At 28.7% G+C, this 12877-nt stretch overlaps 1 protein-coding gene across 1 annotated transcript; it reads left to right on the forward strand.

Moving 5' to 3' along the window:
- Nucleotides 1-8320: 8320 nt before the first annotated feature.
- Nucleotides 8321-12877, forward strand: LOC110624407 (leucine-rich repeat receptor-like serine/threonine-protein kinase BAM3). The gene is made up of 2 exons (XM_021769523.2): nucleotides 8321-11138; nucleotides 12166-12877. The coding sequence occupies exons 1-2, from the start codon at nucleotides 8573-8575 to the stop codon at nucleotides 12582-12584; spliced, it is 2985 nt and encodes a 994-aa protein (XP_021625215.1). The 5' UTR covers nucleotides 8321-8572; the 3' UTR covers nucleotides 12585-12877.

Genomic DNA, 12877 nt, shown 5'->3' on the forward strand with positions numbered 1-12877 from the left:
TGGATTAGGGTTAGGGTTTTCTGAGAAGAGCAGCCATGGAAAATAATATATGGGCTTAGAATAGAGAAAGCCCACTGAACCGCTGTTTGATCTAGTCCAATACTATCTAAATTGGGCTGAGTTTCTGAAAATTAATGGAACCACTTGGATTTTTTTTTAATATATTTTTTCCATAATAAACTTTTTTTAATTTATTTTTTGGATAAAATTAATTGATTGAAATTAAAAAAATCGATTAAATTAAATTAATTTAAAATTTTAGTTTAATTTTTTATTCATTTTAATTCGATTCGATTTTTAATTTTAAAAATTTCGATTATTTCGATTTGGATTATAAAAAATTGAAAAAACTAAATCGAATCGATTAATGATAATAGTATATTATTTTAATAATATAGAGAGATTAAATCATATTAAAATTAAAATATTCTAATTAAATTTTAAAATATTAAAAGTAAAGTGTATAAAATAAAAATTTATTAAAAATTTAAACCGATCAAATCGATTTAATTCGATTTGATTTTTAATTAAAATCGATTTAATTTAATTTTTATAAATACTAAAATTTTAATTTTCAATTTATTTAATTTGATTTGATTTTAAACTGAATCGATCCCATAAGAAAATGAAATTATGCGTTGAGCATCTAAAACTAAGTGGTGGCATTATATTAATAGAATAATAATTATTAATATTAAATAAAAAAATATTTTAAATTATAGTGAGAGATTTGTGACAATGATTTGTAAAAGATAGAGAGTGGACAAAGGCACTTGAAAATGAGATGGAGTTCCACCAAATATCAAGCTAAGATCAATCTCATGATGTCAAATGGGCCATCATCTAAAAGAAATCTAGTCATGTCACCAAAGACTTCAAATTTTTAAATTAAAATATTTCAAATCTTTTAACTATCTGCTAATAGATACGACGAATGAGATTCTATTTTAACATAAAATTAAAGAAAAATTATTTTTTAGTCTCTGAGATATAGTGTAATTAACGGATTCATTCTTCTATTTTTAGAATCCAATATTTTCGTCCCTGAGATTTAATTTCGTTAAAATTTAATGTCTCTCGTCAAAAATTTCTGTTAAGTCAATGATTTTCACCTGGTGAAAGAGAATAAATATAATTTCAAAAATATCATTATCAATAATAAAATGAAAAAAATACTATTTAGTCCCTATAATATGAAAAAATTCACTATTTAATCCCTTAATTTTGAAAAATATATTAAAATGTTCCTAACATTTTAAAAAGTCTACTAGTTAGTTCCTCTATTAATTTTATCACTAAATATTTTACTATTTAGTCCCTATAGTTTAGAAAAAAAATTAATTAACCCCTCAAATTATTAAAAAATTTACTAATTAGTCACTCCATATCATGGGAATTTTAGATTTTTTTATAATACTTAACGACTAAAGTTAACGGAAAGACTAACTAGTAAATTTTTTAAAATATCAGAGACATTTTAATGAATTTTTAAAATGGCGAGCAGTGATCGATGACGAACAATATCACAAAAAATATTTATATTGAGTTTTAACTTTGTATTTTTAATAATTTAAATTTTATATATTTTGATTTTTATTATTTTTGCTGAATTTGAATCTTAAATTTATTAAAATTTTTATTTGTTTATAGAGATTGAGTTTGAGATTTTCTTCCTTGAATTTTGACGAAATTAAACTTTAGGGACTAAAATGTTGAATTCAAAAAAATAGAGGGACAAATATGTTAATTATGTAATATCTTAGGGACAAAAATGTATTTTTTCCTTCAATTCTTTGAGAGAGGGACCTATAAATTTGTAGGAATTAAATTTTAGGAACTAAAGTATTGAGTTCTAAAAAGGGTAATTCGGTCATTTTTCCTATCACTAACGGCATTTTTGATGGAGGGACCTCTAATTTTGACGGAATTAAACCTCAGGAACGAAAGTATTGGGCTCTAAAAATAGAGGGACGAATATATTAATTACGCTATACCTCATAGACTAAAAAGTAATTTTCTCTAAAATTAATTATAGATTTTGAAATAAAAATTAGTCAAATCACATATTAATTTTTATATAATTTTTTTAAATATAAAAATAGTAATATCTCAAATTTAAATTTTCTTATCTATTCATTATTTTGATATATTTATTTTAATATTAATAATGATGTATAATAATATATTTTAATAAAAAAATATAAAAAAATATTATATCGTTTCATTAATTTTTTATTTCAATATTTTATAGTTTAATTTGTATCACAGTTATTTTTCGTGATATCACACTGTTATAAATAGTAATAACTGCAAATATTATGAGAAAAATATTGATAAAAAAATTAAATATTATTTTAACAGAAATAAAATTACAACTTAAAAATGAAAAATTAATAAAATTATGAAATTTTTTTATTTTTGTATTCAAAATATTAATTAATAATTATATTTTATATATTACATCAATATTTTTTAATTATATCTAAAAATTATCGATATTTATTAATAATATAATATTTTTTAGTCGTTGTGGTATGTTAACAGTGGCTTATCTTATATATAAATATATTGGGAAAATCCAAGTAATGTTGATTAAGTGTTAAATTAAGCAAAAGGTGAGGTCTTCAATAAATTATAAAATAGAAGACATTCGTGCATGTGACTTTTGCTTATGTATTTGTCAACTTTTACATGAAGTATAGAAGAAGTTTAATTAGCTTAGATTTAAAAATTTTGCATAATTTAAAAACAGAATCCAACCAAGATATCATCTTCTAAAGTGATATTCATATGATGTGAATGAATGTTTTCTAATGTAACCAAATGTAACGGTCAGCGGTGTATTTTCTTTCTGGAAACCGTTCAATATCAAAAAATAATAAAAAATCAAAATTATATATGATAGATCGTATAAAATTATTAAATAATTTTGATTAATCATTTTGGGCTAAATGGAAAATGAATTTAAAAGTTATTTGAGTCAATTTAGACTAAACTGTTTCAATTGGTATCAGAGTCACTTTAGATCAGATAAATTATTCAGAATTAGTGGATCTGTGAAAAAAACAATACTCGAGGATCCGGTCTTGGTTAGTAATCGTAACCCATTCATTTACAATGAGAATATCACAAATTTAGCGGAATCGAGTGTAACAGTCAGCTCTGCTTCTGCTGCGAAAGCCATACCACATCGGCAGATAATAAAAAATCAAAATTATATATAATAATTAGCACGAAACTACTAAATAACTTGAGTTAACCATTTTGAATCAAGTGGAAATTAAATTTAAAAGTTATTTGAGTCAGTTTGGAGCATCTGTTTCACAGATGATACGTTTTATAATTTTTATCTATTTTATTTTTTCACACACGTTAAAAATTATAATTTTTATTAATTTTTTAATTATACATATTTTAAATATATTAAATTTTATTAAATATTAATAAATTTTTTAATTTTTTTTATAAATAATATAAAATTAAATAAAATTATAATTATTATTTATATATTATTATAATTAAAAAAGAAAAATAAATAATAATTATTAAAAAAATTAAACACTTAATTCAATAAAAAATAAATTAAATATCTGAATTAATTCAATTGAATTAATTTTTTTAATTTAAATTGAATATTCGTAAACAACACTACCTATAAGTTTTTTTTTTTTTTTTTTACATTACTCCTTTTCTTTAATCTAAGTCCAATATATTCTTCTCTCTTTTTCCCATCTTCTTCTTTTCTTCTTTTCCCCAACGGTTGCTAAGAGGACGATGGCCAATTGCTGCCTCACTATGGTGATTTTCTTTTGTCTCCAAGTAAAATACAAGCCAATAATCCATTCATCTTTTAAATGAAAACTCGCTAGCGCATGCATTGTCTTATTTTTATGAATTTATTTGAATTGAATTTTTATCCGTTTAGATGTTAAATTAATAAATATTTATATGATGAAAAAAATAAAAATATCTTCAATTTGAAGCTTTGACTTTTAGTCAATCATACTTAGGTTTTTTTTTTTTAAGATTCTCATAGTCAAAGGATAATGATGTTCTTTAATTTCCATTTGTCCCTTTCTTAATAATTATGTTGTCTATTACCATTATTACATAATAAAAAAAAGACCCCATGTAAGTGGCTTGGTGCCCTTTCATTTATTATTCTTATATTTAAATTTGGACCCTTCTATTTCTTTTTTTTTTTATTTCCCCCTCCCTAAATTTATTTTTCATTATTTAAAAATAAAAGCTATAAATAAAATACATGCATAGAAAATCTAAATTGATAAAATATATATATAAATTTTTCAATGATCAGAGTTGGATTTTGATGTGGTTGAATAACATTGGCAAATCAAAGTGTATAAAAAAATGAAAAAAATGAGTGTGACTTTAGAGGATCCATTGCTTCTTGGCTGAGTAGACAAGGATAGTGGAGAATGGAGAAGCTTTTTTCGTAGCCGGCAGGCTGACGTGGAGGCACTTTCCTCCAAGATAATTGGAGCGTTTCATACACGCGCCATGCATATGTATCATGCAGTATTTTTTGGAGCATGCATTACTTTGCTATTCACCCTAAGTGTGGTGTCTAAATATAGGAATACAGCAAATGGTTGTACTAAAAATAAATAAATATGAAGGAAAAAAAATAAAAAAAAGGAAAAGAAAACATAGTATTGCTCTTTTCTGTTTGGTGGAAGGGAAAATATTTGCTCTACAGACAGAACTTTTGATTCATGTCATTGAGATATGAGAGGAATGATTTTCTTTTTTACCCTTGTAGTTTTTACTGAGGAGTATATAGTGGCAAACAGTATCATATATCATCAAATTTAGAGGAAAAAAATCATTTTGTTTAAGACTTATACTTTATTTGGTATTATTAATAGAGTAGTGGTTGAGAAAAAGAGTGCTCCCATTGGTTGAGACTACTACTCTTGAAGTTGATTGGATTGCATTCATTGATTGTGCAGTCTTTGTTAATGCTTATTTATTCGGTTTTGCAGCAGTATTTGAGAACTTGAAAGACTTCTTTTCCATTGCAATTTCGGATTTTTATGAGGGGAGTGGGTAACCTGTTAAGTTTTGGCCTTGCGTCAATATTTATCTTATGTTAGAGATTGTTTTCTTCAGACTGATTGTATTTTTACGGATAACCAATCCTTAGTATTGGCTATTCGCTCTCCTCTGGATGACTTTTCGGAATTTGAATTAGTTGTTTCTAATTGTAAGGATGTTATGCGGTCTCATGGTAATATTCATATTCGTTGGGTATGGCGTTCAGAAAATAGAGCCACCCATTTATTAGCTAGAGAGTCTATTCATCATAGTAGATTTAAGATTTGGATTGACATTCTTAATGGTCTCTTGGATTATTATCCTACAAGTCTTTCTTAATTAAAAAAAAAAAATAAAATTGATTGAAAATTATTTTTAATATAATTTAATTATAAGAATACAATAAAGTTGAGACATATGTAACTATCATATCATAATATAAGAGAAAAAAATAAATATAAAAATTTTAAATAATTTCACTATAATATCTCTCGACAAAATAAAAATAAAATTTTATTAGCGTGTGATCTAATTTATTTAAATTCTTAAATTTTAATCTCAATCACTTTATTTAAAAAATGGTTGATTTGATATGATGTGAATTTAAATGAATTGAATTTTTTTTATAATTTAAGAATTTAATCTATAAAAAAATATATTTAAAATTTAAATTACGCTATATAATTAATAAATATATAAGTAACTCATTGGTAAGTGTATATGAATAAATTTAAAAGGTCTTAAATTCTACTTTTTCAATCTCTAAACTCCGATACTCATTTTAGAAGAAAAAAATTAACAAATGTCAAAGTAATAAAATAATTTTTTCCAAATTATTTTTGTCTAACATCTAGAATGATATTTCCTGCTTTTCCAGGTAAGTAATAAAGATCAAGATTACTTAATCAAAAGAAAAACCTTTTTTTTCTGAGATGAATAATGCAACTGCCAGAGAAAGCAAGCCATAAACTGTGAGGCTGTGAGATCTAAAGCTTCATTTAATTATAATTCCTGAAGAAAGATAAGAAAGAATCAGGTTCTCTCCTTCCTTCTTTGTACTATGTAGTATACATGCATGGACATGGTTCCAGTTTATGGCAGAAAGTCACCCATTTTCTCTTTTATTTTTCTTTCCTAATTCTTTTCTCATTCTTTTTTTTTTCAAAAAAAGAATTATCTGCAGTGCATTTCAAAGGACTGTTTAGATTCGGTTAAAAATTTTAATTAATATCGTTTAATTAAAATGAAATAAGAGAAAAAATAAATTAAAAAATGAAAATTTTTATTTAAATTTTTTAAAAATTAAAAAGTGAGTTTCTAATAGATAACGAAACTGTTTATAATATAAACAAAATTTTAATATGTAAAATTATAAAAATATTTAAAATATCTAAAAAAATAATTAAAATATAAAATTGACTTTCTAAACGATAAAATTTTTATATTAATTTTTATCACACTTTTAAAAGTCTGCGTCTTGAAATTTTCTTTTCAAAAAATTATCATGGATTCCCATAAGATGTTAGCAACAAAAAGTTAAGTTCGATTTAAATTTGCAATAACATTTAGGACTAATTGCTATATGTCACACTCTTTATTATTGGAATTGACAAAAGGATAAAAAAACAAAAATTACTCAGAAAATTAAATAAAAATAATTAAAAAGATTAGACTTATAAATTGCTAAAGAAATAAACTGAACATATATGAAAAAAAAATTAATTAATAAATTTTATTGCATCACAGAAATTAAATAGTTAATTTTTGGCTTTTGAAGTGAAAGATGAAAAGCAAATAATGTTTGCTTTAACTTTAGAGCAGTCTCTTTAAGACAATTCCATTTTATAGTAAAGCTCAAATGCAAATTAAACATAGACAAGGTGTTGGTCCGAAGGCTGTAAGGGAAAGTTTATATATCAAAATAGAAAAGCTTCCCTCTTCTATGCAATCTATTCATACAAACACAATCATACACTGATCATTCAAACTATTATCTCTGTCTTTTTATTTCTCATTTTGATAGCTTTTTTTTTTTTAAATAAATAAATGATGTTTTATGATTTCATTATTTTATTAAATATTTTATTTTCTGATTTAATACTCTTTAATAAGTGAAATATTTTTAAATATTAATTCATTACCTTTATTCTATTTATATATGTATTTTAATTAAGAGTAATATAGTATTTTTTATCTATTTTTATTAAAATTAAATATAGTTATTTCTTTTTTAATTCATATGAAAAAACTTAAAAAGACAAAAAAAAAAAAAGAAAAGAAAAGAAAGAGTATACAAAATCGCACAAAAATTATTTATTGAAGGGGTGTAACACATTTACTCTCAAGATGGTTCATAAAATTCTAATAGAAGAAAAATGAGTTCGTATTATCGGTCTCACTTATTTAAAATATTTATGATTCACTTTAATTCATAATAAATTGTATTATCGATCTCACTTATTTAAAATATTTACGACTCACTTTAATTCATAATAAATTGTAATAGTTAGAGGTTAGTATTCGATTCAAACTGAAAAAAATTAAATTAATTTAAAAATTTGATTCGATTTTTTATTTATTTCAATTCGGTTCGATTTTTAATTTTAAAAATTTTGATTGTTTCAATTTGATTTAATTTTAATTAAAAAATTAAAAAAACTAAATCGATTAGTAATAATAATATATTATTTTTAATAATATAGAGAGATTAGATTTATGTAAAAAATAAAAAATTTATTAAAAATTTAAATCGATCAAACCAAATTAAATTGAATTAAATCAATTCAATTTGATTTGATTTCTGATCAAAATCGATTCTGTTCGATTTTCATAAATACTAAAATTTTAATTTTCAATTTGTTCGATTTGGTTTAATTTTGATCCGAACCTCACCCCTAGTAATAGTCATTGCAAAAATCAGGGGATACATTTATGGTTGGCATTTATCAAAAGCAACAGAACAATGCAGCAATTTTAAATGATTGAAAGTGCAATCCCAAGTCCAACATCTCTCATTCAAAGCAATAAAGAGACATCCTTTGATTAAAGCTAAAGGGCATTTTCGTCATATGAATAAAGAAATAAAGAGAAAGAAAGAGCAGCAGCAGCATCCAACTTTACTTTTTCTCCCCCTACACTCTCAACTTTAAATTTCTGTTATCCAACGGCTTTATTAATTTCATTTCTTTAAATACATAGTTACTATTCCTTAAAATTAAATATTTTTCCTTTCTCTTCCTTCTCTTTACTTGTTAAATATAAATAAAAGAAAGTGAAGGAAAAGAATGAACGGAAAAGAGAAGTAAAGGGGAGGCTTAGCTTCTTCCTTCTACTTGACGACTCTTTCTGTGAAGATGTTTGGTTCTTTAAGCCCATGCACACTTGAAGTTTCTCAGATTCCCTTCACTTTTCCTTCTTTTGTAGAAAATCCATCGATACCCAAGTGCTTAAATCCCTTTGTCTTTGCTTCAAATCCTTCCAAATTCAATTCCCCAGAGTAAATTTTAAACAAAATATGGTCCCCTTCATTGCTTTAACTCTCCTGTCTCTTCTAAGCTCTTCTTGTTCTTCTTCTTTAGTCAATGATTTTAACGTTTTAATCGTGCTTAAACAAGGATTTGCATTCCCTGAACCAGTCTTGAGCACGTGGAATTCGTTGAATTCAAGCTCAGTTTGCTCTTGGGCTGGAGTTGGTTGCTCTCGTGGGCGAGTTGTGTCATTGGACTTAACAGATTTGAATTTGTCAGGTTCTGTTTCACCTCAGATTTCAAGGCTTGATAAGCTCTCAAACTTATCTCTTGCAGGGAACAACTTCACTGGTATTATTGAGATTTTCAGGTTGAGTAATCTTCGGTTTCTTAACATCTCAAACAATCAGTTCAATGGTGGTTTGGATTGGAACTATTCAGAAATGGAAAACTTAGAAGTGTTTGATGCTTACAACAATAACTTCACTGCCTTTCTTCCTCTTGGGATTTTGAGCTTGAAGAAACTCAAGTACTTGGATCTTGGTGGAAACTATTTTTATGGCAAAATCCCTGCAAGCTACGGGGAACTGGTGGGATTGGAGTATCTTTCACTTGCAGGAAATGATCTTCATGGAAAAATCCCTGGCGAGTTAGGAAACTTAACTAACTTGAGGGAGATTTACTTGGGGTATTACAATGTTTTTGAAGGTGGGATTCCTGCAGAGTTTGGAAATTTTGTGAATCTAGTTCACATGAATTTACCAGAATGTGAGCTAGATGGTTCAATTCCAAGGGAGCTTGGAAACCTGAAGCTGCTCGATACTCTATATTTGCACGCCAATCATTTTTCAGGTTCTATTCCAAAGGAGTTAGGCAACCTGACAAACTTAGTGAATCTTGATCTTTCCAACAATGCACTCTCTGGTGAAATCCCATTTGAGTTCATCAACCTCAAGCAATTGAAGCTCTTCAATCTCTTCTTGAATAGACTACACGGTTCCATTCCTGAGTTCATCACGGAATTGCCTAATTTGGAGACATTGGGGCTATGGATGAACAATTTCACTGGTGAGATTCCTCAGAAACTTGGCCAAAATGAGAAGCTTCAGGTTCTTGATTTGTCCTCAAATAAGCTCACAGGTACAATTCCAAAAGACTTGTGTTCCTCTAATCAGTTGAGGATTCTAATTCTCTTGAAGAATTTTCTGTTTGGTCCAATTCCTGAAGGTTTGGGGAAATGTTATAGTCTCACTAGAGTGAGGTTGGGGCAGAACTACTTGAATGGCAGCATACCAAATGGCTTCATTTACTTGCCTCAGTTGAATTTATTAGAGTTGCAGAACAATGTCTTGTCAGGAAAATTATCAGAGAATGGTGATAGTTCATCTAAACCTGTTAAATTAGGCCAAATCAATTTGTCAAACAATCTCCTCTCAGGTTCTTTGCCATTTTCGCTTTCCAATTTCTCTTCCCTTCAAATCCTTCTGCTCAGTGGAAATCAATTCTCAGGTCCAATTCCACCTTCCATAGGAGAACTCAATCAAGTTCTAATGCTTGATCTTAGTGGAAATTCACTTTCAGGTTCAATTCCACCTGAAATAGGAAACTGTTTCCATCTCACTTCCCTTGACATGAGCCAGAACAATCTCTCTGGTTCAGTTCCACCAGAGATATCCAACATTCATATCTTGAATTACTTGAACTTGTCTAGAAATCATTTGAACCAAACAATACCAAAATCCATTGGTTCCATGAAAAGCCTAACTGTTGCTGATTTCTCTTTCAATGATTTCTCCGGGAAGGTGCCGCAATCCGGTCAGTTTTCCCTCTTTAATGCCTCATCTTTTGCAGGAAATCCTCAACTCTGTGGTCCTCTCCTTAACAATCCTTGCAATTCCACCGCCATCACAAACACACCAGGAAAAGCCCCCAGTGATTTCAAGCTCATTTTCGCTTTAGGCCTGCTTATATGCTCTCTGATATTTGCAACTGCTGCAATAATCAAGGCCAAGTCTTTCAAGAAAAACAGCTCAGATTCTTGGAAGCTGACAGCTTTTCAAAAGCTAGAATTCTCTGTCACAGACATCCTGGAATGTGTGAAAGATGGAAATGTAATTGGCAGGGGAGGAGCTGGGATTGTATACCATGGAAAAATGCCAAATGGGGTTGAAATTGCAGTTAAAAAACTACTTGGTTTTGGCACCAATAGCCATGACCATGGCTTTAGAGCAGAAATTCAAACACTAGGCAACATTAGACATCGAAACATCGTTAGATTGCTTGCTTTCTGCTCTAACAAAGAAACCAAATTGCTGGTTTATGAATACATGAGAAATGGAAGCTTAGGAGAAGCCTTACATGGCAAAAAAGGTTCTTTCTTGACTTGGAATTTGAGGTACAAAATTGCCATTGAGGCTGCTAAAGGCCTATGCTACCTCCACCATGATTGCTCACCATTGATTGTTCATCGAGATGTAAAATCCAATAACATTCTGTTGAATTCGAGCTTCGAAGCACACGTAGCAGATTTTGGATTAGCAAAGTTCCTTGTTGATGGGGGAGCATCAGAATGTATGTCAGCAATTGCAGGGTCTTATGGCTACATTGCACCTGGTAAGTTCATTTTCTCATACATTAGAAATGCTTGCTTTCTATTTTGTGCACAAGTATACTTAATGTCTCCTGAAACACACCCTTCATGAGCTGCGAACATGCTAAAAAAGTAAAGCGGCTAACAGCCGTAATAGATATTTCAATACTCAAATCAGTATTTAATTTAAATGGACGATAAATAATTACCTAGTTAAATTAATTATTTTGAGTCTACGTAATTTCAAAAATTCTGTGAACATCAAGAACTCAAGATGAACAGCAATAATCTGATGTTCCCAAGGTCCAAGCCACATATCTGACTTTTGATTCCTAGTTTTATCACAAAACCTTCCAACAAAGTTTTTGATCCCTGGTAAGTTCTATTGTACATGATACTGTCTCTGCCTCTCTCTCTGTGCTAAAGTGACAGCAGTTAAATCAATGACTAGCTCAGTGAAAAACCACCAGCGGTTTGTGCCAAAGAGAGAGGCACGTAGAATTTTTTTGGTTTTCACAACACAGAATCACAGAAAGAAAAGAGCTGATGCACTTTGTTGGGACCCACAAAAAAAAAAAAATCTGATATTGCAATCTTAGAGGTCTAAATCTGACACATATAGACTACTTTCAGTCTGACAATGATTCTAACGTAACAGCACATTGAGATTAGTGAAAGCTAACCGACAATGCACAACTATTTACAACACTAATCTTTTTTTGCACTACATGACTTTGGTCTTACGTGTAAAGTGTACTTTCCTCTTTCTTCTTCTTCCCACCTTCCAGTCTTCTTTGGCAAGTTGACATCTCTTTTTGTCTCTAACCTTTTACCTAATTCCAATGTTTTTTTTAGGCACTTTCCTTAATCCCAACATGAAGAGATGTTGAAAATTGGACTGTAGTGGTCTTATGGGCTTAGCCCAAATTGGGTCGAATAGACTTTCGAAATTTGATCACTACAGATTTTCATACGTACTTCGCCAACCCATCTAATTTAATGGGTGGTTGGCATCAAAGGAACTAATGGTTTTCTTACATGTCATTGCAGAATATGCATACACATTGAAGGTGGATGAGAAGAGTGACGTATATAGTTTTGGAGTTGTTCTCTTGGAGTTGCTAACAGGACGGCGGCCAGTGGGCGATTTCGGTGAAGGGGTGGATATTGTACAATGGAGCAAGAGCGTGACAAATAATCGGAGGGAAGATGTGTTGCAAATTGTTGATTCAAGACTAACAATGGTTCCCAAAGATGAAGTAATGCATCTGTTTTTCATCGCAATGTTGTGTTGCCAAGAAAATAGCATTGAACGCCCCACTATGAAAGAAATAGTTCAAATGTTGTCCGAATTTCCTCTTCAATCCTCAAATTATCATTCTTCATCGTCTTCTATTGTCTCTCAACAATTGAAAATTGCGGAAAAAGAGAAAATTCATGCAAAACCCACACAAGATCTTTTAGTTTAAGAGCTTGAATAGTTCTTTTTTCCTTAGAAATTTAAGGTGTCTTTTTATTGGCTTGATTTTTGTTATAGCTTTTCTTTTTTGGTTCCTCTCTTTGTTGATATGCAAAGTATATTTTCTTTCTAATTCATGGGCTTAGAATTAGGCATAGGAGATCTCGTGACCATATAGATATAGGAATAATTTGTGGGTTAGACTTCTTTTTTAAGGAGTGTTCTCTGTAGGTGGAGAGCTTGCAAGCTTTTACTAATGGTTCATGCAAGCTCTTTGTATTATATATATATATATATATACTC

This window comes from Manihot esculenta, chromosome 10 (genome assembly GCF_001659605.2).
Source record: "Manihot esculenta cultivar AM560-2 chromosome 10, M.esculenta_v8, whole genome shotgun sequence".
Classification (NCBI taxonomy): Eukaryota; Viridiplantae; Streptophyta; class Magnoliopsida; order Malpighiales; family Euphorbiaceae; genus Manihot; species Manihot esculenta.

Coding starts and splice junctions, on each gene's coding strand:
- LOC110624407 (XM_021769523.2), top strand. CDS start 8,573: ATGGTCCCCTTCATTGCTTTAACTCTCCTGTCTCTTCTAAGCTCTTCT. Junction 11,139..12,165: donor TTATGGCTACATTGCACCTG/GTAAGTTCATTT, acceptor ATGTCATTGCAG/AATATGCATACACATTGAAG.